The sequence below is a fragment of the Dipteris shenzhenensis genome, chromosome 2 (genome assembly GCF_047967505.1).
Source record: "Dipteris shenzhenensis isolate YYH24624 ecotype China chromosome 2, Dip_SZ_1.0, whole genome shotgun sequence".
Taxonomy (NCBI): Eukaryota; Viridiplantae; Streptophyta; class Polypodiopsida; order Gleicheniales; family Dipteridaceae; genus Dipteris; species Dipteris shenzhenensis.
In genome coordinates, this window is record NC_141597.1 from 56,128,183 (window position 1) to 56,151,811 (window position 23,629).

At 43.7% G+C, this 23,629-nt stretch overlaps 1 protein-coding gene across 2 annotated transcripts in view; it reads left to right on the plus strand.

Annotated features, from left to right (window-relative positions):
- LOC147905008 (general transcription and DNA repair factor IIH helicase/translocase subunit XPB1-like) overlaps window positions 1-17,253 on the plus strand; it is a 38,018-nt gene extending 20,765 nt beyond the window's left edge. For both annotated transcript variants that reach the window (XM_087389313.1, XM_087389320.1), the window contains exons 8-20: window positions 11,871-11,951; window positions 12,137-12,224; window positions 13,744-14,081; window positions 14,173-14,248; window positions 14,405-14,598; window positions 14,949-15,112; window positions 15,252-15,324; window positions 15,408-15,521; window positions 15,606-15,686; window positions 15,826-15,885; window positions 16,039-16,122; window positions 16,242-16,384; window positions 16,900-17,253. In XM_087389313.1, the coding sequence (XP_087245439.1) occupies window positions 11,871-11,951; window positions 12,137-12,224; window positions 13,744-14,081; window positions 14,173-14,248; window positions 14,405-14,598; window positions 14,949-15,112; window positions 15,252-15,324; window positions 15,408-15,521; window positions 15,606-15,686; window positions 15,826-15,885; window positions 16,039-16,122; window positions 16,242-16,384; window positions 16,900-16,990 (1,587 nt within the window). In that variant the 3' untranslated portion in view covers window positions 16,991-17,253. The remainder of the gene's footprint in view (window positions 1-11,870; window positions 11,952-12,136; window positions 12,225-13,743; window positions 14,082-14,172; window positions 14,249-14,404; window positions 14,599-14,948; window positions 15,113-15,251; window positions 15,325-15,407; window positions 15,522-15,605; window positions 15,687-15,825; window positions 15,886-16,038; window positions 16,123-16,241; window positions 16,385-16,899) is intronic.
- Window positions 17,254-23,629: the final 6,376 nt, after the last annotated feature.

A 23,629-nucleotide genomic window follows, 5' to 3' on the forward strand; every position in this document is an offset into this window, starting at 1 on the left:
CGATTTCTCTTTCATGAAAAACACCCATTGATAGCGAGAGTAATCATCCACAATTAAGAAGAAATAATGTGAACCATTGAGGGAAGGAACAGGAGATTTGCCACTAATATCGAGATGAATTAGACGCAAAATCTCACTGGCTCGAGAAGTGGAATGAGAAGGAAAAGGAGTGCGGCTTTGTTTACCTAATTGACAGGGATGACAAATATCTTTAGCGCGCGATAATTTAGGTAGGCCATCAACTAGATGATCCCGAGACATTTCATATAAAGAGTCATAGGACAAATGTCCCAGACGATAATGCCATAATCGTTCTGTGTCAGTTGGATCTTTTAGGGTAGCATTACCGTAAAGCCGATGAAACTCAGAACCGCAAGTAGAGGGAGTCGCAAGAAATTGATTTATAAAGTACAAACCATTAGGTTGAGCATCACCTCGAGCTAGAAGGAGTCCCGAGGACTCATCTATGATGTCAACATGCATCTTTGTAAATAGCACTGTGCGACCAAGGAGGCAAAGTTGATGAACAGAAAGAAGATTGACCCCTAATTGGGGCACATAAAACACTTGATCCAATTGAGCAAGTTTGGGACCTTTGTCAGTATCAAAAGTTATTGAACCAACACCATGAATAGTAGCAACAGAGTTATTGCCACAACGAACTCCCCCTGTTGCCGGTTGGCGAGAAATGAAGAGATCAGGATGAGAGGTCATATGATGAGTGGCTCCACTATCCACAATCCAAGAAGATTTAGAGTCACATGAAAGAGTATGAAAAGCTGACCCAGATAAGGAAGAGGAGGAGTCAAGCTCGGTGATATGGATCAAGGCTTGAGAAGTGAAGTCTAGAGAATCTCCGGTGGACCAGTCAGACAGACCTTCAGGAGTTATAAAGGGAGGAGAAGGAGTGAAGTGATTAGTGACATGGCCCTGGGGTCTCCAGAGACCAGTGTTCGAAGGAGGAGGAGGAGGACCACCCCTAGGACGCCAACGAGGTGGCTGAGGAGTCGTGGTAGGGGGCTGTGGAGTCCAACGGGGTGGTTGAGGAGTCGTGGTAGGGAGCTGAGGAGTCCAACGGGGTGGTTGAGGAGCCATGGTGGGAGGCTGAGGAAGAAGGCCTTTGGCTTTGGAGCGACATTCATCGTCAATATGCCCAACTCTCTGGCAATGCTGACAAAACCTATTCTTTTTGGGAAGGGAGTGCCAAGCGGGTTTACTACTAGAGGGGTTAGGAGTAGGAGAGGGCTTTCCGGAGCTAGGTTGATCTTTTGGAATCCCGGAGAGAAGAGCCCCCTCTGAAGCAGGAATGCTATGTTTTTGGTGGACCTGAGAGTAAAGACGAGCATAACGCAAAAGTTGACATTCAAACTCATCAAAAGTAGGAAGAGAAGGTTGAGAAATGATTTGTTGCATAAAACTGAAATACTTGGGCGGAAGTTTATTTAAAAAGAAAGTAACTTGGTCATCCTCGGATTTGGGAGGACCAGTTGTGGCAAATTCAGCAACTAACCGCCGGTAATCGGCTAGTTTAACCTTGAGATCATCGTCAGCAAGAATCTGGAATTGTTGGAGATCATGGTCAAGATTGATACGACGAGTACGATCTCGAGCTGCATAGCGGTCAGTGAGATGTGCCCATCGCTCAGAGGCAAGATCAAAATGCTGTAATTGAGAGTGAAATTCAGGTAAAAGACCTTGCATAATTTCAACAATGGCAGTGGCATTACGATGTCACCACGAACGAACTACCTGAGGAGGATAAACATGAGGATCAGGTGGCGATTCGGTACCTTGAACGAGTTCCCATAGGTCTTGAGAATCAAGCACATGGCGCATAAGATTTGACCATGTGGTATAATTAGACCCGTTAAAACGAGTCATATCAGTGAAAGCATGTTTAGCTGTTGCAGAGACAAGGTGAGGGGAAGAAATAGAATGATAGGGAGAAGCAACCGGTGGAGGCAGAAGAGAATTGGGAATAGTAGCAGAGTGAGAAGAAGGGAGAGGTGGCATCACCGGAGGAATAAAGGAATTTGAAAAAGGTCCTGAGGGGGAGGGATGAATATGAGAGGCGGGATAAGACATGAGAGGTGAAAAAGAGGCAGCGGGAGAGATAGAGGGAAATAAACTATAGGAATCCAGTGGCATGGGAGAAGGAGGAGGATGAGAAACCAATGGAGGAAAGATGGCAGCGGAAGAGATGAGAGGGAAGGGAGGGAGGGAGGGATGTGAACCGAAAGCAAACTCATTGTTAGACGCATTTCTCCCTTCTCGTCTGCGAGTGTTCACATGCATGTATGGATCTGTGTCCTCGTGATTACTTGTTCCTATGCCTTGCATAACAGAAGGAGTTGCACTAAGGGAATAGGGCATCATACCTTGCACTGATTCTTGTGGAATAGGCACTGTCGAATAATCCAATGTTCTCATGCCGGCCTGTCCTCTTTCGTCAGGGGATACTTGTTCTTCGTTGGCACCGAACTTGAGATGTTGCTCGGCTTCTTCTGAGTTGAATAGAGGTCCTTGTTGACGTATTGGAGAGAACCGTGGAGAGGTAGAGGCACGAGGTGTGCGGGTACCTGCTTCAAGTTCCTTCCATTTCTGGAATTCAGCAAATTCTTTAAAGAGTTTGGAGAGGTATTCATCACCTTCAATCCTAGCAGACTCTCTCTCGACATATGTCGAAGGTGATGGTTGAATAGAGGTTGATTCAGGCTGAGATCGCTTCGGAGAAGAGGGAGAAGACATCTTCAGGTGATGATTTATCTTCCAAGCTTTCCAGATCAAGGCTCAGGTGTCGATTGGCACACCTGGCTCTGATACCATATAAAGAAAATACTTGGAGACAAATAAAACAATACTGAAGACAATCAATGGCTGAAGAAGATATATATATCACAAACGGAACTTAGTACAAGTGAAGAGAAGCTCTGGAGGAAACAAACTTCAGTCCTGACAACTGTAGTGGACTTCTGCACCAGCTCCACAAGTTGGAACTGAACCAAATCTGAGACAGCAAACTGATGAAGGGGTTGCTGCAGATTTGGAATAGAAAGAACAGAATCTGGAGCGGAAGTTGGAGGTAGATCTGGAGCAGAAGTTGAGGGCAGATCTTGGAGCAGAAGTTGGAGCTGATCTGATGCAGAAAGGAGAGCAGAACTGAAGCAGAAAGGAAGGCTGTTCTGGAGCAGAAAAGTGGGCAGATCTGGAGCTGAAAAAGGGAACAGATCTGGAGCAGAAAGGAGGACAGATCTGAGCAGAAAGGAGGGGCAGATCTGGGGCAGAAAAGAGGGCAGATCTGTAGCTGTAAAAGGGGACAGATCTGGAGCAGAAAGGAGGACAGATACCATATAAAGAAAATACTTGGAGACAAATAAAACAATACTGAAGACAATCAATGGCTGAAGAAGATATATATATCACAAACGGAACTTAGTACAAGTGAAGAGAAGCTCTGGAGGAAACAAACTTCAGTCCTGACAACTGTAGTGGACTTCTGCACTAGCTCCACAAGTTGGAACTGAACCAAATCTGAGACAGCAAACTGATGAAGGGGTTGCTGCAGATTTGGAATAGAAAGAACAGAATCTGGAGCGGAAGTTGGAGGTAGATCTGGAGCAGAAGTTGAGGGCAGATCTTGGAGCAGAAGTTGGAGCTGATCTGATGCAGAAAGGAGAGCAGAACTGAAGCAGAAAGGAAGGCTGTTCTGGAGCAGAAAAGTGGGCAGATCTGGAGCTGAAAAAGGGAACAGATCTGGAGCAGAAAGGAGGACAGATCTGAGCAGAAAGGAGGGGCAGATCTGGGGCAGAAAAGAGGGCAGATCTGTAGCTGTGAAAGGGGACAGATCTGGAGCAGAAAGGAGGACAGATCTGAGCAGAAAGAAGGGGCAGATCTGGGGCAGAAAAGAGGGCAGCAGAGGAGGCAGCCAGGAGGCAGAAGTTGAGGCAGCAGAGGAGGCAGCCAGGAGGCAGAAGTGGCTCAGGGTGTGCAGGAACCTCTGGAGCTGGAGGAGAGATGATTTATAAATACCTAGCCCCCCCCCCCCCTTTAAATAGGAAGGGGCAGAAAAAGTCGGTCAACCAGCAGGTTGACCGACCTGGTCAGATTTGACCGACCAGGTCAATCTGGTCGGCCAGATCTGGTCAGACCAGAAAAAAACATTTTTTTAAATAATTTTTTATTTTGTTTCTCCTCTGCACCGGGGCTTTTGACATTTCTTTGGTTGTGGTTTTTGCCTCCGATTCGAGGTTTCTTTGACAGGATTTGGAGAGACACCAGTGGTGTTTGTACCTGTTTATCTGGTCCTGGAGAATTGGAGATTGCCTGGCTTAACATGCTCCTGTGTTGAGCTATTAGGATCTTGTCATCCTTATTTGTACCATCGTACTTCTTTTCCCGAGCTTCTTGTTGCAATAGCAATGGAACGGTGCCGCCTCTGTCCTACAGGCATGGTAGTCACAAAACTACCATAGCTCTGGGGGAGCCTAGCAACAACCTTGCCATCTTGGTCAAGCTCATCCTTTGATTAACTGCTGCGAGCTGATTCCGCACCACCTTCATCTTGGTGATGTGTTCTTGTATCGATGTCCCTTCATCCATACTCATGCCGTATAGCTCCGTCTCGAGGTACAAGATTCTCGCCTCATTGTTGAGGTGATACATATCCCTCAATGTCGTCCATGTCTCGAAAGGAGAGTTCGCCATTTGAATATGAGGCAGCACCATATCTGCTATTGTACCCACAATGATAGCCAAGGCTTATGCATCTCAGATCTACCATGCTCTCACTAATAGAGGGTCTGCTGGCGTTGTCACCGCCGTTGAGGTTGATGTGGCTGGAGTGGTTACGGTTGCTTGAGGCAACATGTAAGAAATCCTAGATCTACTATATTTAGAAATGTGCTAAGGAACAGAAAGGAGACTGAAATAGCAGAGAACAAGGAATATTTGTATTGCTTGAGTGTCTGTAGTATGTCATCCATACAATTGGGCCTCTCTTATATAGAGAGTGAAGAGTCACACATGAAAAGGTATGTACTCCAAAGTGTATGTGCATGAAGAGGTGTGTACCTCTTGTGAAGGGTGTGACCCTTGATGAGAGGGTACATTACAATAGGAGTGTCTTTTCCATAGAATGTCTCTTGTGAAGGGTTGTGCCTCATAGGAGGTGTCCCGTCGAAAGGGCATACCCTTCCACAAGTGTCCATTCATCAAACCATCCATAAGTCTAGATATAGAGAAAGGAATACGTCACAGATCGTGACATCCCCTCCCACTCAAAATAAGACCCTGGTGGAGATAATGAACTGATGCAGAAAATATCACGGTAAATTCTGAAAATACTGCTGTAAAATGTCAGGGTACTGGTGTAAGTCTTTATCAGATTGCCAAGTAGCATCGGAGTCATCCAAATCTCGCCAAAGAACAAGGAATTCCGTGATAAGTCGATGTCGAGTCTCTCGCTATCGATGGTCCAGAATACGCTCAGGAATAAGGAGAACATAATCGTCTTCGATTTCTGGGACATAATCACCTGTAGGAGGAACTGCTTCATCGTCTGGAATGTACGTCTTTAGCCAAGAAATATGAAATGTCGGATGGATTTTACCCCATGATGGTGGTAATTTCAATTTGTAACTTAAAGGTGAATTTTTCTTGACGATCCGGAAAGGTCCATAGTATCATGGTCGCAACTTAGGAAACACAGACTTAACCGTCTTATAGCGATGTGGGGCTACAAATAATAGCACCATGTCACCAGTGTCAAATTCCAGGTGACGTCTATGTTTGTTGGCAGACCGTTGATACCGCTCTTGCGCTTTTCGCATATGATCCCTGACTTGGAGTAGAATGTCTTGCATTTCTTGAACCAGTTGATTAGCTAGGGCCACTCGATGTTGAAGTACAAAATTCGTTGGTACAATCGGAGTGTGTCCATAAGCTGCTTGGAATGGAGTCATGCTGATGGCACTATGGAAAGAGTTATTATAAGCAAACTCAAGGAGTGGTAGATACTCTTCCCAAGCTGCTAGGCGTGATTGAATATAATGTCGAAGCATTTCTTCTAGAACTTGGTTGACTCTTTCAGTCTGGCCATCTGATTCCGCGCCCCCTCTCTCTTGTTTTCTTATTCTTCTCTTTCTCTTTCTCCTCTCCTCTCCTCTCTTTTTATTAAAAAGTGAAATTTGAACCCAAGACCTCCCCCTTCACAAAAGGGAGACTTATCATTAGGCTAGCAAGTAGGAAGTGATGAAAATGTAATGATTTTTACTTATATATTGAAATCTCGAGAACTGTAACTCTCTAACCGTGGAGAGTTTCCTCTTGCTGTAAAAAGAAAATGTATTTCATTTCATGTGCTCTATTCACATCTCCTACTAGATCGCTGATTCGAAACTTTTTCAAGTTCACTTCACGGACGCACGCCACACGAGGAGGGTGGATATTTATGTCACTTCTCGACGAGTTTAAGGATTTGGTGCCTGGTCCTCTGTGCCTTACGGCTACCAATGGGCGAGATCTCTTTCTTGATCTTCATGTCGATCTGCAACAACTGATTATACAGTGCATTGCTCAAGGAGACGATGGGTGGGATGATACACCGTGGATGATTCAAGGTGAAGAACTAGTAATACACTGGGAGAACTTTGATTTTAATTCTACTCATTGTGCAGTGATCGAGCTACTTGCTGCTTTGGAGGTAATTAAAAGGGTGTCCTTCGAAGAAGGGTGGGATGCTCCCCAAGCTTGGGGGGAGATTTGGTGCATATCTAGTTAATTCTTGTGGATAAGCTCATCTTGAATAGTTTATTCTCAATCTCACTATAAAGGTTTCTAGGGCTCAGCTATGGTTGGTAATGTTTCGACCAAGGAACCCTTTGTACCTAATCAACCCTTTGTGCCTCATTTTGAGCTTCAAGTTGTAATTCTTTTTGGACTAAAGATAAACTATCAACAAAGGATTGCAAGTCTATTTGGTGATGAACGTTTGGCTCAAGTATTGAGTTCTCCCCACCCTCTCCTTCTACCTATCTTAGACTACCGAGAAACGGAAGACAGATGGCTCCATTGACAGATACAAGGCAAGGCTGGTTGCTAAAGGCTATGCTCAGAAAAAGGGCATAGATTATGAGGAGACATTCGCTCCTACATCCCGGATGACCACCATCCGATCAGTTATTGCAATGGCTGCACATTTTGAGTGGAATGTTCATCAGTTGGACATAAAAACAGCCTTCTTAAATGGGGACTTGCTGGAAGAGATGTATGTCAAACAACCTCCAGGCTTTGAAATTACAGCAAATGCACTTCAAGTATGCAAGCTAAACAAAGCTTTATATGGGCTGAAACAGGCCCCTCGTGCATGGTATGCCAAGATTCATGCCTTTTTGACCAGCAAGGGGCTGCACAATAGTCCTACTGAGAGCACCCTCTACATCAAGATGGATGGGGGGGAAATTTTAGTCATCCTTCTTTATGTCGATGACTTACTGCTCACAGGGTCCAATGAAGACAAAATTACAGATTTCAAAGTTGATTTGCAGACCAACTTTGACATGTCAGATTTGGGGCTGCTTCACTTTTATTTGGGGATCCAGTTCTCTCATGAGACACGTGGCACTGTTATGTCTCAGTCCAAGTATGTGCAGAAACTCTTGGACAGATTTAACATGCATGATTGTAAGCCCATAGCCACTCCCATGGAGCCGGGGCTGAAACTCACAATGCATGATGCAGGAGAATTAGTTGATGCCACACTTTACAGTCAGGCTGTTGGATGCCTCATATACCTCTGCAACACTAGACCTGATATTCAGTTTGCAGTATCTTAGGTGAGCAGGTACATGCACAGCCCAAAAACTATGCATTGGCAAGCAGTTAAGCGCATCTTCCGTTATTTGCAAGGCACTAAGTCTTTCGGCTTGCTATTTCCCAGGGGGGGTGACTTGCAGATGCATGCCTACAGTGATTCAGATTGGGCTGGTGATTATGACACTAGGCAGTCCACTAGTGGCAATTGTTTCTTTTTGGGTAAATCTTGCATTTCCTGGCTGAGCAAGAAATAATCTACAGTGGCTACCTCATCATGTGAAGCTGAGTACAGGGCAGCTTTCACAGCAACAGTTGAATGTGTCTAGCTGCGACGTCTATTTGCTGATCTTCATCTGTCTTTGGAGGGTCCTTCTCCAATTCTCACTGATAGTCAGAGTGCCATTGCAGTGGCAAAGAATCCAGTGTTTCATGCTCGCACGAAGCACATTGAGGTTCACTATCACTACGTCAGAGAGAAGTTGCATGCAGGAGAGATCAGTATGATCTTTGTGTCCACACATGACAACGTTGCCGATATTTTCACCAAAGCACTACCACGTGAAAAGTTTGAGGCATTTCGCAGTGCTCTGAACTTATATCCGTTTGGTGATTGATCAGCCTTGTACATGACATTGGCACTGCAGGGGGGTGTTAGAATTATAGATATAATTCAGCAGTGACCAATGTAATTTAATAAGCTAGTTAGGGGCGCTTTTCCCTCTTTAAGAGGTTTTTCCCCCTAACCGCAGTTAGTTCACTAACTATGGTTAGTGACTACTAAGGTTTTGTCACTAGGACAAAACCTTATCTCTCACTCTTTGAGTTGTACTCTTTACACTCTTCTATTGCAACTCAGCTATCAGGATTTCAGCTTCCAAGCTCACTCTTTTGCTCTCTCTCTCAATCTCCGATCTCACAAGGAATACGTCACAGATCGTGACGCAACAGCTCTATCCCCATCGCAATCCCCCACGACTCCCTTAACACTAAGTGGCTCCGAATCTTCATTTTCCACAACGGGTAGTTCGTCCTGTTGAGCTTGCTTGTCTCACCAAAATTTGGGGTCTGATATCTATTGGCCATAATAATAAACTGAAAGAGGTAAAGAGTCAGGAGTGTTGTACACCTTTCTGAACTTGAGCCTCCCACCTGGGTACAATCCTTTAGACGCTTGCTTGAACCCGAGCCTCCCGCTTGGGTACAATCCTTCAGACACTGAACCTAATTCCTCTGAGCAATGAATTCATCAAGGTCCTTGCCTTCAAGCTCCACTTCTTGAGAACTTCCGTCAGGGCACTGATACCATGCTAGAAAATGAAATCCCACCAGAGTGTATTCTGTAGCGGAAGACTATAGACGGGCCTAGGAATTACACGCGAAGTGTTTCACTACAGAATCAAGACAAAAAGGAAAAATCACTCCTACTGGGAAGGGGACATGGGAAGTGACAGAATCTGGATTGTATTGTCATGAATTGAATTGCAAGTATAGATGAGCCCCTTTTTATATGTCTAGGAAAGTGGGCCAGCACACAATTATATATGGGATAATACAACAGGGGTGCCATGTGGCAAGCCCTCATGCAAGCCTACTAACACTGTTAAGTGTACAAGGAGAACTCTAAAGTTTACAATTAGTGCGACCCTTTTATAGACTAACAGGGCCCATTACTTAGCTGGCTGCTAGACTAGAACTCACGAATGTTACACGTGGATGCATAGCGCAAAGCATGGAGGACAGTAAACAAAGCAAATGTGGCGGTTGCAAACTTCAGCTATGCATGATCATTGAGAAGGGGCCAGAGGAGCTGCCAGGTAAGGAGATTATACTGTATGGTTGCATTATTGTATACTGCATAGTGCAGCCCATGAGTGTTGTTCTAATTCTCCCTTTGTTTTTCATGTATCTAGCCTTGGTGGGAGGGACAATTCTCCATGTCCTACTGTTCCCCTAGTATTGCGCGCACAGTTATTTGAGAGAGAGTGCCATTTTCGTGAGCCTCATTATCTGATGTGAGGATTTGATTAGGATGGGGCCATGATGGAAGAGGCTGCATATTCCTTGGCTATTGGTGAATCTTTGCAAGTACAAAGGAGGGCCAGAACAGCTCTTCATCTTGGCAATCTTGTTGCACCATCCTTATCTAGAGAAATATGGCTACTAGTGTGGGGACACAGGCCACTGGCTGAAGAAGCTGCAACTGATGTTAAGAGCCTTACTAGCTCTCTATGCTGCTTCATATAGTGGATGAAACGATGGCCTTTGCAGGTTGGTGGTAGCTGAGGAGTAGGGGTGACAAGGAGGAGTACTGTATAGGGGGATACTGTGGAGGTTGGACTAGTAGGACATTTCAGGGCCAGTATTGATACCGACCCTGATACCCGATGCCTAACCTAGTGTCGATGATGATGATGATGATGCTGCCATGGATGATGACGGCGATGATGATGTTGATGCTGAGGCTAGGGCTGAAGCTGAGGCTGTTGCGACTGCAGGCGTCTGCATTGTCATACCATCCGTCTGCAAACCGCTGCGATTGCCGCCGTTGTTGATGTCATTGACCTCCAATTGTCCTTTGGGCTGTTGTTTGAGTGGCTGGTTGTTTGGCCTCTCTTCTCTATTCTCTCCTTTTGTCACGATTTGGGACTTCTCCTAAAAAAATAAAGAGTAATCTTTATTAGAATTGACTCCGGTCAAAGAATGGTGGAGTTGGTTGACCAAGAATAAGTTCTATTGTTTTTACTTTTGCCTTGCATTGGTAAAAAGAGAACTGTGGGGATGCCCACAAGGGACTAGAAATAGTCCAAGAACTAGAATTCATGCATTTGACTAACTTGTTAAAGTGTTGGTATTTGTTTTGGCAATGTGTAGGACCAAGAGGAGTGCAAAAAGGCCCAAGAATAAAAGGGAAAGTGCAAAAAGCAGGTCCTACAATGCAAAAAGCATCTAGAAGTGGGTGCCTACTTTATGGAGGACCCCACAAGGCAAAATCAGCCATAAAATCCAGCGCAATTTCCAAGAAAAGCTTCCTAAAGCTGAATTTAGGAAAGCTCAACTTTTTGAGAAAAGTCTGCCTAATTTAGGCCTAGAAAAAGCTAAAAAGATAACCCCAGCTTATTAGAAAGCTCTTGCTTTCGGGTTGGAGGCTAAGCCTATAAAAGAAAAGCCTCTAAGCTCTAGATCACACGGATTGCACTCAGGCCATGCTCTTGTGAGAGCCAGTTGTACAAAGCCTTATGCTAAGACCTTCGGGGGAGTCCAGCCCTTATTTCTGGGCCCTCGTGCTGTATAATGCTCATCACCCTCATCTCCCAATCTCTCTTTGTTGGCGAGTTCGTTTCTTCAAGCTCCGCATGATTCCGAAGGTCGTACGAAGTTTCAGCGCCAGTTTCTAGTGCTCTAGCAAATTGCAATTTGTTCCAAGAGTCTGCTAGAGAATTGTGATTTGATTGGGAAGGTGTTTTCTTGCTGCACTTGACCTTTCCAGCCACCCACAGCAACTCTAGTTGCTGTAAATCAGGGTTTGGAGGCTGTTTTGAGGTTTCACTTTCTCTCATATCGTTGTGCTGGTTTTTACTCGTCTACTTGCGTGGTAGAATAGGGTGTAATAGGAAACTGGTTTTCAGCAGTACTGTACAGGCAGGCTATGCACAGGAAGCAGGAAGTGAAATGCAATTGGTTAGGGGGAATGGGGGGAGCATGGCGTGGGGGGAGCGCATGCTGTGAGCTGGAGGAGCAGGGTGGGCTGGGAGCTGGGGGAGCAGGGTGCTGGGGATTAGGGGGAATGGGGGGAGCAGGGCGGCGGCTTTTGGGGGGGAGAGAGAGAGAGAGAGAGAAGGGGGGAGGTGGAGGGAGGGAGGGTTTCAACTTGTCCACTTGGCATAATTTTCCATGATAAGTTTGTCTAGCATTTTGAGATTGTGGAGTACATGCATCCACACATAGGTATATAGAATTGCGAAAAAGTATAGAAGGGAGGGTGTCAATGAAACATTAGAATTCTGGGGCATGAATGTACCTCACCTTACACTGTTTTTTCTGTGTGGTTTTTGTTGCAGGTGGAGCACGTAAAACAGCGCTGCCTGCCAAACGCACTAAATTACCCTATGCTAGAAGAGTACGATTTCAGGAACGATACTGTACGTTTGAGCAGACAGCTACTTGTTACTATCATAATTGTGAATAATTCACATCTGTTTCATCTGATGATCACTTGTGTGCTGATCCACACTCATAAGGAGTAATCCTTTTTGTTTTTCTGTGGTTAGTGGTTATTTTTGTGGGTTAAGTTTGGTTTCACTTGCTCATGATCTTGTTTGTGCAGGTAAACCCTGATTTGAGCATTGAGCTGAAACCACAGGCACAACCACGGCCATATCAGGAAAAAAGCTTGAGCAAGATGTTTGGAAATGGTGAGATATTTATTAATTCCTTGTATAGAATGTGATTAGGCTGATGATATTGATCTAACATTTTGCAATGCAAGGGCTGCTCACCTCCCAACCTGCTAGCTCGCCTCCCCCCATTGTCTTCCTTCCCTCTCTTGCGTCTTTCTCTTCCTGCTTACTCCCTTGCCGCCCCTTTTCCCCGTCCCAGCCGGTGACGGGTCTGGTGGCAGGCTGTTTTGGGGCCTACCTGTACTATGTGTTCGGGCTGCCCGTTTCTGCCTCCTCCGACCTCTGTTTCACGCCAGCCCTAGCTTGCCTCTCAGCCTGTTTTGGGCTGTGGAAAGGCCTTACACGGGTCTTGCTTTCCCTTCACCTTCATGGGCCTGTTCTAGCCCCTTGCACTGGCCAAAAGGGCCAGCTTTGGCCCTTGTGCCTCTTTCTCCCTTTTGCCTCTCCCTGCTCTGCTGCCCCAGCCTCTTCCACCGCCACACCTCCCCTGTCCGCACTTGCTCTGTTTCACCAGCTCTAGGTTTGGCCTTCGTCCCCCCTTTTTGGGGCTGAGGGAAGCCTCTTGAAACAGGACCTCCTATCCTAGCGCAGTGCTGCTGAGTTTCCCGGCTGCACAGAGGACATGGTTGTGCTCCCTTAGGATTGTGGCTAAGATGATGAGGATCCAACGAGTCGACACTTGCCCGATGGTAGCTTGGTTGACGGATTAGTGATATGCGTACTCAATTGAGATGCTCTCTTTGGCCTATTGGACAGATGGACTGAGTGTCACCCGTCATGACATTCAGGATTCAGTCCCACCCCCTCGGCAGAGACCCAATTCATTGCTTGAGGACTGTCTGGGAGACCATCGCCAGCATCGCTGCATGGAACAACTGGGCAGCACGTTGCAGTCTAGCTATGGGGGGGCAGCAGGTGCATCCTGCTGCCGCCTTGATCAATTTATGGCCCATCATCATCTATACACTGCCAGAACTTTGGGAGTGGGTACGGAGGGATCGAGGAATATTGTGGAAAGGTGGGAGCGTTATGGACTTGGGAATCTCTTGGATACACCCACTGCCACCCCTAAGCCCAGTGTTCATTTCCATTTTTGGGTATCAGTCCACGTAGACACTAACACCATGTAGGACCTAGGCTTACGTGGCCTAAAGGTTGGCTAGTACACAGTACTAACTGCTATCTTCCTAACTGTGTACTAGCCAACCTTTAGGCCACGTAAGCCTACCATGAGGCTAAGCCTAATGAGTGTCTTAGTCCTATCTTCCTAATCTACTAAGGCGTCCCCCTTAGGGTATTGTTACATCATACTGTCATTGATGTGACAATGAGCTGGGATGTTGAGAGGCAGGCTGCATAGCAGCTACCACATCTTTTGGTCAGCGCCTCATGGATAGCTGATCCGTATTGGTTTTCACTCAAAGCTTTCTAATAGATGGCTTATAAAAAAAACGTTTTGCAATGCGTATTTGCAATTTCAATCAAGTGGATATCATTCAGAATTGCTGCTTACATTACAAAGTTTCATGTGCAGGGCGTGCAAGGTCTGGCATTATTGTTCTTCCTTGTGGAGCAGGCAAGTCACTTGTAGGAGTGTCAGCTGCCTGCAGGATTAGGAAAAGTTGTCTTTGCCTTGCAACGAATGCGGTTTCTGTGGATCAATGGGCTTTTCAATTCAAGCTTTGGTCCACTGTCAGAGATGATCAAATATGTCGGTTCACCTCGGATAGTAAAGAAAGATTCAGAGGCAGTGTGGGTGTTGTTGTGACTACTTATAATATGGTTGCATTTGGTGGGAAGAGGTCAGAAGAGTCCGAGAAAATTATTGAGGAGATTAGGAATAGAGAGTGGGGTTTACTTCTGATGGATGAGGTAAGCTATCAATATTGGTACTGATGATTTTGGCCTAAAGAATGTATCCACTCTTCATCTATTCCTATTCCATTCATACATTTTGTGGCAGGTACACGTTGTTCCAGCTCATATGTTCCGCAAAGTGATCAGCATCACCAAGTCCCATTGCAAGCTTGGGCTAACTGGTTAGCCTGTTTTTGTCCTTATGCTTTTTATAGTAAATGTGAGACTTGAGTGCGTTTGTTTGTTTAGCTCACATCTTAAGAATGTCGTAGAACAGTAGATTTGAGATAGTCGTCTTTTATGCTCCTTCCTGACAAAAATTATGTTGTAGAATGCAGCTACTCTTGTAAGAGAGGATGAGCGCATTACTGATTTAAATTTCTTGATTGGGCCAAAGTTGTATGAGGCTAACTGGTTGGACCTAGTAAAAGATGGCTATATTGCCAATGTTCAGTGTGCAGAAGTATGGTGTCCGATGACCAAGGAATTTTTCTCAGAATACTTGAAAAAAGAGAATGCCAGGAGACGCCAGGTTTGTTCTCACTGATGCTTTTGGTTTTTCCAGATCCCTTAATAAGTATTGCCTAACTGAACAATTCACGAACTTCCATAGAATGCAGTCCTCTCTCCTTTCCTTTTCAACTGGGGTCTTATGTATACACTTGTACACTGTTTTTCATCCATTTCAGAACTTGAAGTTATGATAGAGGCTATACGAATCCTATAGATTCTCAGCTTTTTTTGCCCTGCAATTTACTTGTGTTTTCTCTGTAGGGAATGAAATGTAATATAAAACAGTAATATTTGTTATTAAAATTCTCTATTGGCTGCATACTTTTTGTTGTCTTGATTAGGCTTGACTCTCTCAATTTTCATGTGCAGGGTTTGTATGTGATGAATCCAAACAAGTTTAGAGCTTGTGAGTTTTTACTGCGTTTTCATGAACAGCAGAGAGGAGACAAAATTATTGTTTTTTCTGACAATCTTTTTGCCTTGCGCGAGTATGCTACCAAATTGAAAAAGCCTTTTATCTATGGGGCTACAAGGTCAAGACACCAAACTCTTCTTTGGAGTATATTAGCTACAAACTCAAGGGCGTCTGAACAGCTTGTATTAAGACATTTAAAAGCTTTCGTACTTTATGGTTTAACAAGTCTGTTTTTGAGATACAGTTTACTTTTGCAGTCATCACGAGAGGACGAGAATTCTTTATGCCTTCAAGCACAGTCCTGAGGTTAACACGGTCTTTCTTTCCAAGGTAACATAAGCACATTGAAAGAGGGTGTCTGAATGAAATCCGGAGTGGAGATTTCACTCACAATGACCTTATTTCTTGTAAAGGTAGGGGATAATTCTATTGATATTCCTGAAGCTAATGTCATCATTCAAATCTCTTCGCATGCTGGATCTCGCCGTCAAGAGGCACAGCGTCTAGGGCGCATATTGCGTGCTAAGGTAAGACGAGTAATTTTATACTTATGTTTCAAAGCTTTTTATATTTTTGAATTGATACAATGCATTTACTTTTACAAATTGCAGGGTAAACCAAAAGATAGAGTGGCAGGAGGCGCAGAGGAGTTCAATGCTTTCTTTTATTCTCTTGTCTCGACAGATACACAAGTGCTGTACATGTCTTAAAGCGTCATTATGTGATAATAGACAATACACATTATCAAAATACTGGCTTTTCTTTTCACAAAATGATCAGTGTGTATGGTGGTATTGAAACAGAGCTTGATGATTTTTTGGATGTATCTAGGAAATGTATTACTCTACCAAGCGGCAACAATTTTTGATTGATCAGGGGTATAGTTTCAAAGTAAGTGCGCTCTAATTCTGCATTTGTGCTTAGGGCATATAATCATAGGCTTCATTTGGTCATAGTGCAATTTGTCATAGGTAAGCCAGATGGTTTATTGGTAGCAGAGCTTGTATATTCCTAACAGGTCCACCTTAAACCCGTGAAGGACAGATCTTAACAAGCATTCCTCCAGCAGATTCAGGTCCGGAGCTCAGCTACTTTCAGCTTGATGAGCGGTTGGATCTCCTAACGAGGGTATAACTATTTGTGATTTCAGTCTTTTTTTGGTATGATTCTGTCATTGCTGATGGCTTCATTCCAGTTCACCAGAGGATTAAAGCTCAGAGTAGATACTTGTAACTGTGTAACTGCAGGTCCTTAATGCTGGGGATGAGGCAGGGGGGGTAGAACAGCTGGAAGAGGATGTTGATGATATCACCCAATTACGAGCTCGGCGCAGTATTGGCTCTATGAGTGCCATGTCGGGGGCACAGGGCATGCTTTATATGGAATACAGGTCTCTCTTCTCTCTCTTGTGCACATCAATGTGCTTGCATGCCTGCATCCACATGCACAAGGGGATATGTGCATGTGCCTGTGCAATGCATAGTTACCAGGGAATGCCCTTACACTGCCGTCTGGAACGGGGGGTACACCGTTCCATGGTGGAAGGAGAAACCGGAGCGTGGACCGCATCCGGAACACTAGGGGAACAATTTCCCTGCTTCTTTGTACGCGTTTTTGGCATTCCCATGCAGGTTTTGGTGTTACCATGGTGTTCCTGTGCAGGCGGACATTCCCGTTCCCTGGTAACTATGCTGTGCACGCAAGCAGGAAACAATGGTTACAGGTGGCATGCACTGTTTGGTGTGTTTTTGTTTTGTTTTGTTTTTTTTTGGGGCGAGAGGGGGGGGGGGGGTGTGTGACAAGGGTGAGTCTTTTTGTGATGTAGCTGGTGGGATGTGTAGTGTGGCTGGTGCACATTTTGGTTTGCATGTCCCTGAGAGGGTGGTGTCCTGTATATTTATGCAGCACTGGACGAGGCCAAGGAGCTGGAGGGAAAGTGAAAAAACGGGATCCACACAAACCTCGTCATTTACTTTTTAAGAAGCGTTTTACTTGAGCGTTTGGCCTGACATGATTATGGCTCTTGTTTCATTAGTATGGTGGTATTTGAGGACTATTTCTTCCTCAGATATATCTTTACGAATGTGGCACGGGACCGCCGTCTTTGCACAACAAGCCATGTTGACCAAAATATTTTTATTGAATTGCTTGATTGTTAGGAGTCCACAATATGACAGTTTGGAGTTTGATGACTTCTGTAGCCCTCAAATGCTTTCTTAAAATAAAGGAGAGTTTTGTAATGGTGCCTTCCTTTTTTCCTTGCAATAACATCCCTTTCTTTCATGTTGTAGTTGAGCTTGGATTGCACGTGTATATTAGTGTCGACACCACTAACCATTCAAGGGCCATGGATGTAATTTCTAGAGAAAAATATAAGAAAAAATGAAAGCTGGGAATTGAGTAGTCTTCTATAACACCTTTTTGTCACCTTTGACCATATAGGCTTTGAGTTTGAAATTGTATTGAACAAGTTTTTGTTAGTTAAGGATGATGAAAAGTTGCACATGCACATTTGTTCTTTGGCAAGCTACCGCTCTTGAGATACAATGAGGTTTTGGCTCTTCTAGCCTTTGAATAGATGGTGGTGGTCATGCAAGGTAAAAGGCTGCCATGTTCGCAGGTCAAGTGGGGCATTCACTCAATGCTCAAATGGTTTGCATGCAAGTCGAAGGGTTGAAAGGTGGGGAATAGTCTTCTGGATTAGTGTGGTAGTGATATCTCGTTTCCCTCATAAGGTAATGTGATTTGATTTTGCACAAGTCTTCAAAAATATTGGAGCAAGTTTTTGATTGGAGGGTGAGAAGTGAGGATTCTAGTTTGGTTAAAGATGTTTGGTGGAAGAGAGTATGGGATATCAAGTGTGATTTGTTTCCCAAATTTGAGGAAAACTAGACACTCGAGAAATAATAAGTTGAGTTAGTTGTGGGATGGTATAGTCTCATCCATAGCATCATCAATTTTACTATCTACCATGTTCATTGCCCCTTAAAGAAGCCAAGGTATCACATCACCTTCTTGTTTCTTTTGAGCCATATTATTGACAAAAAATATTTCCCACGTCATTGTTATTGCTGAAGTAAAAATTGACTACTCCCAACATTACATATTGTCATTTGTCTTTGAGACTTGAGAATACAAGTTAGAGCATGATCACACTATTTGAGGCCATACAACTTATTATTTCTCGATTGTCTAGTTTCCTTAAATTTGGAAACAAATCGCACAACTAACTCCAACTTATTATTTCTCGATTGTCTAGTTTCCTCAAATTTGGGAAACAAATCGCACAACTAACTCCAACTTATTATTTCTATATCCCATACTCTCTTCCACCAAACATCAACTAAACTATAATCCTCACTTCTCACCCTCCAATCAAAAGCTTGCTCCAATATTTTTGAAGACTTGTGCAAAATCAAATCAAATTACCTTATGAGGGAAACATGATATCACTACCACACTAATCCAGAAGACTATTCCCCACCTTCCAACCCTTTGACTTGCATGCAAACCATTTGAACATTGAGTGAATGACGTTTGACTTGTGAACATGGCAACCTTTTACCTTACATGACCACCACCATCTATTCAAAGGCTAGAAGAGCCAAAACCTCATTGATCTCAAGAGCGATAGCTTGCCAAAGAACAAATGTGCATGTGCTACTTGCCATCATCCTTAGCAAACAAAAACTAATTTCAAACTCAAAGCCTATATGGTCGAAGGTGACAGAAAGGTGTTACAGAAGACTACTCAGACATTCCATCTAGGCCACCCACCATTCCCAGCTTTAATTTTTGTCACCTTCGACCATATAGGTTTCTATAACACCTTTTTGTCACCTTCGACCATATAGGCTTTGAGTTTGAAATTATATTGAACAAGTTTTTGTTTGCTAAGGATGACGGCAAGTAGCACATGCACATTTGTTTTTTGGCAAGCTATCGCTCTTGAGATCAATGAGGTTTTGGCTCTTTTAGCCTTTGAATAGATGGTGGTGGTCATGCTCTAAGTGGAGGGCTCATTAAAAGGGGGGAAGATATGTGGCCAACTACTAATTTTTGTTATCTTAATTGTTGAGTGATTAGTGGCGCGCTTTAAGAAAACGGTCAAAGTTGAGTAGGTTAAATGCTATTTAAAGTCAATCAATATCAATGTCATTGTGAAGACATGGATGCTTACAATTGTGAAAGTAGTATTCCTTTATTGAATTAATGTACGGTAAAATTGTTTCATTGTTTGTTCTCACAAAGTGCAAGAGGTATGCACGTGTCTTGCTTGATAGCATGTAAGATTTTGGAGAACGGTGGAGTTATAGATTAAAAAAGCCACGATTGCTGCAAGACTTGTATTATTGAGTCTCAAAGACCAATGACAACATGTAATGTTGGGAGAAGTCAATTTTTACTTTAGCAATGACAATGATGTGGCAAATTTTTTTATCAGCAATATGGCTCAAAAGAAACAAGAAGTATTAAGATCCTTGGTTGTGAAGTTGGTGTGATACCTTGGACTTTTAAAGGGGCAATGAAAATGGTAGATAGTAAAATTGAGGATGCTATGGATGAGGATTTTGAAGGCCACCCTATTTGATCATTGGCCAATGCAACAAGATCTCTTTTTTCCTTTTTCGGGAAGGGGGGGGGGGCGGATAATAGCTATGACGACGTATGCAACATGTAATGCTATGCAGGGGAAGAATCCTCCTAGAAAAGGATATCCCAACGCTTGTATTCTATGGTGTTGTGTGTCAAAACTTTCTTTCTGCATGGAGGAATACCATTTAAAAGATATATACACATAAGGATTAGGAATCTTCGAGGAGGACTATTGAATTAAGGTTGTGTTAAACTTTTTTAAAGAGCAAGAAGAAACACACTTGTTCGACATATGTTGAGCTTTAACTTCAAAATGTTTGGACATACGTAAAATCAGATTTCAAATTCGGACTAGAGATAACTCCAAATTTTATCAATACTTTATTACTAAAATTATTTGAAAAAACAACATAGGAGACTAGGTCACGACATGTGCAACGTTTTACTTGGCTAGAATTATAGATATCATAAAGATTCCTATGATGACTGGTGTATATATACATCTTGTCAAAATTGGTACTTTAACAGAATGACATCATGGTGCCACCTTGAAGTTCCACCTCCATGTTCAACTTGCTAGTAGCATTTATGAAACGCTCAGTGCTATACTTTGGGCTCTTCACCTTCTCTAACCACCTCTAGGGGGGTTAGGGAGAAGGAGGGGGTAGAAGGGGGGAGTGGGGGGAGTAGAGGGAGGGGGCAAAGTGTTGCATACGCAACCCCTTGGCAGAAGGGGAAATGAGGTCGAGAGGAAGGGGGAAGATGTTGATGATGCATGCCTTGGGGACTTAATGAGGGGGGAAGGTGTTGCTTACACAACACCTTTTGGGTGGAGGGGCAGTGTAGTGAGGTTGGAGAGGATAGAAGAGGAGGGGGGGGGGGGAGGAGAAGAGGAGGAAGGGGGGGAAGAAGAAGAAGGATGCATATGAGGGGGCAAGGTGTTGGATACGTAACACCTTTGTGGTGATGTGTGTGTGCGTGCAGGGGGGCGTTTGGGGGGGGGGGAGTAGGAGGGGGGGGGTAAGGTGTTGTCCATGTAACACCTTGGTAGGGGGAGGCTCGGGGAGGGTAATGAGGTATTAGGAAAAAAGGAAACTTATTTTGGGGCCTTTTAGCCTGGAAGGAAAATAGCCCTCCACCAATCAAAGGAGGGCCAACGTAACGTTGAAAAAATACCAAAAAGGAAGAAAAAATAAATATTGTGAAGTTTGCATTCGATGAGGATACTTAAGCAACTTTATTATATTTGATGCACATTGATGAATTTGGTACTTTTGACATCACCGACGCATTAGGAGCAGGCGAAAACCCGTGGAATGACATTTGAAACACTGAAAACGGGCACCCGGAGGCTCGAAAAAGGCCAAAAAGGCCTCGTGAAAAAAGTATACTAAAGAAAGCGATTTGACAGGTTGGCCGGGGGCCAACCTATTAAATCACCCGTAGCCAACCTGTCAAATCACTTTCTTTAGTACACTTTTTTGCGGGGCCTTTTTGGCCTTTTCTGGACCTCCGGGTGCCCGTTTTCAGTGTTTCAAATGTCGTTTTGGGGGTTTTGGCTCACTCTCGATGTGTTGGTGATGCCAGAAGTACCGAATTCTGCATCGTGCGCCAGTGGAGTTATGTCGTATTTTAGTGTTTTAGAGGAAAGAAAAATGAAGAAATTGTGAATTTCTCTCAAGGCCCCAAAATGAGCTCCCTTTTTTCCTAATGTTGGAGAGGAGGTTGAAGAGGGTGGGGGGGGGGAGGGACGCAGGAGATGCTAGGAGGGGGGAAGGGGGAAAGGTGTGTTGTGTGTGTATTTTGGGGGAGGGGTAGGGTAGTGAATTTGGAGAGGGTAGGAGGGGCGTGGACAAGGGGGAGGAAGGTGTTTTGTGAATAAAACCTTGAGGGGAAGGGGGTAGTGAGGATGAGAAGAGACGGGGAGAGGACTCAGGAGGAAGAGGCCGAGGATGGGGAGGTCAAGCAAGAGGAGGAGGTGAGGAAGAGAAGTAGGAGAGGAGGAGGTGATGGAAGAGGAGGGCAAGGGGAGGAGGAAGAGGTGATGCAGGAGGAGAAGCGAGAGGGGAAGAAGAAGGGGATGCATGAGGACAGGAGTGATATAAGAAATTTACTTTAGCTTTTCTGTTAACTGCTACTTTTTTATTTTTTTCTTTTCTATGTTTTTGTCATATAAGGAGTACTTAGTCCCTCTCTTGTTTGTTTGAGTGTAGAAGCACAAGAGGAGGAACCTATGTAGGAGGCGAGGAGGTGACACATGGGGAGAGAAGGTAGCCAAGAGGAGGAAAGGAGAGGAGGAGGAGGGGATGCATGAGGAGAGGAGTGCTATAGGATTTTCACTTTTAGCTTTTCTTGCTTAAAATTTAGCATTATGTGTTCCCCCCCCCCTTTTCTTTTCTATGTTTTTCTTAAATAAAAAGTATGGAGTCCCTCTCTACTTCATTTGAATGTCTTTGAGCTAGGAGTGCTTTCAAAAATTTTTTTTGAGATCATATGCCAAGCAAATTGTTTGACCTCAAAATTATTGCAACTTTTTGAAAAATTTTGACATCATACAACAAATACATTTCGTTCCAAGGTGTTGCGCATGCAACGCTATCTCTTTTTTCCTTTCTCCCTTCCAAGGTGTTGCAAACGCAACACATGTAACACCTTCATTATCTTAAAAAGGCAAAAAAGAATAAAAAACCTACCAAGTGTTGTGCAGGCAACTCCTTTAGAAAACATCACTTTAGTTATGTTTCCAAATCTCAACATATTTCAAACGTGTCACAAGCAACAAGTTTTAAAAGAAATCATTATTAAATCTAATAAATCAGTTTTATTAAAAGAATAAAAGTCTTATAGGCTACCATCATTTTTCCATTACTTGTTTCCATGGTGTTGTGCATAAAACACCTTTGTTTGACAAAGAAATTATTGAAAATAAAATTAGAAAAGATTAAGGTTTTTACAAAAATGTGTTTGGTATAATCATCAAGTTTTCAGACCCATGCAAATTGTGGAGAGAAAAGAAAACTTAACAAAAATGAAGGTTTAGGATTTGGGCTCCTCTCTCCCTTTCTTACCATTCATCTTTCATTTTTCTTTTCAACACTAAAAGTCCTCTTTTTTTCATGATGAAGAGGTAAATCCTTTAGATGAGGGTGACATATTTCCTTCATTCTTGTTCTCCTTCGCCAATACTCGATACTCAAATGTGGATCTTCATCAATACTCGATTTTCAAATGTGGAATCTTGCTGGGCGTAAATAAACAATGATGAGGTTGCTTTCATCCTGGAAATGAATTGATGGAAGACTGGAGATCTGCAAGCAATTAGTGTGAAAGATAGTACAACAAAAGAAGAGCAGATAAACTTCAATTGAATTTCGACTAAGGGTGATTATTGCCTTCACGGATGATCTAGGAGCAGATGTCGAACACAAGAGAACAAGAGACTGCTACCCATAGAGGCCGTACATATTTCACCAGGATGAGAGCCAAGTCTAACGCCTTAAGCCAAACCAAAATTCCACCTAAAGAGGGAGATAGTAGTGAAGATGTTGACTATGTGCCGAAGAGAGAAGGATCTTCAACGGATTCTACTCGAAGTTTCGAGTATTTATAAGTGGAGGAAGCAGTAAAACTGGAAGAAACAGGTCCAAGCTTGACCCCGGCTTCACCATCTGAAACTTTCATTATAACTACCTATGGATCCTATCTAGCAACAGGAGTTTGTGTAGCAGCACGAAAAAGCCTATTCAATCCATTGCCACCTCAAGCAAGGAGACAACCTATTTCAATACATGTCATCATGGCAAACCCAAATCTAAATCCAATTCCAAACCCAAACTAAAACCCACACCCAAAACCAAATCCATTGGTTAAAGGTGCAAAGTTTGTAGGTAAGAAAGGACAAGACCCAGACAATCATGTAGGCCAGCTTAAAAAAAAGACTTATTGGTGGAAGACTATGTACAAAAATTCAGAAACCTGAATAGAAGACTTGCAATAGGGCAAAAACCCTCTAAAGAATAGTTGCGAGACTATTTTTGCA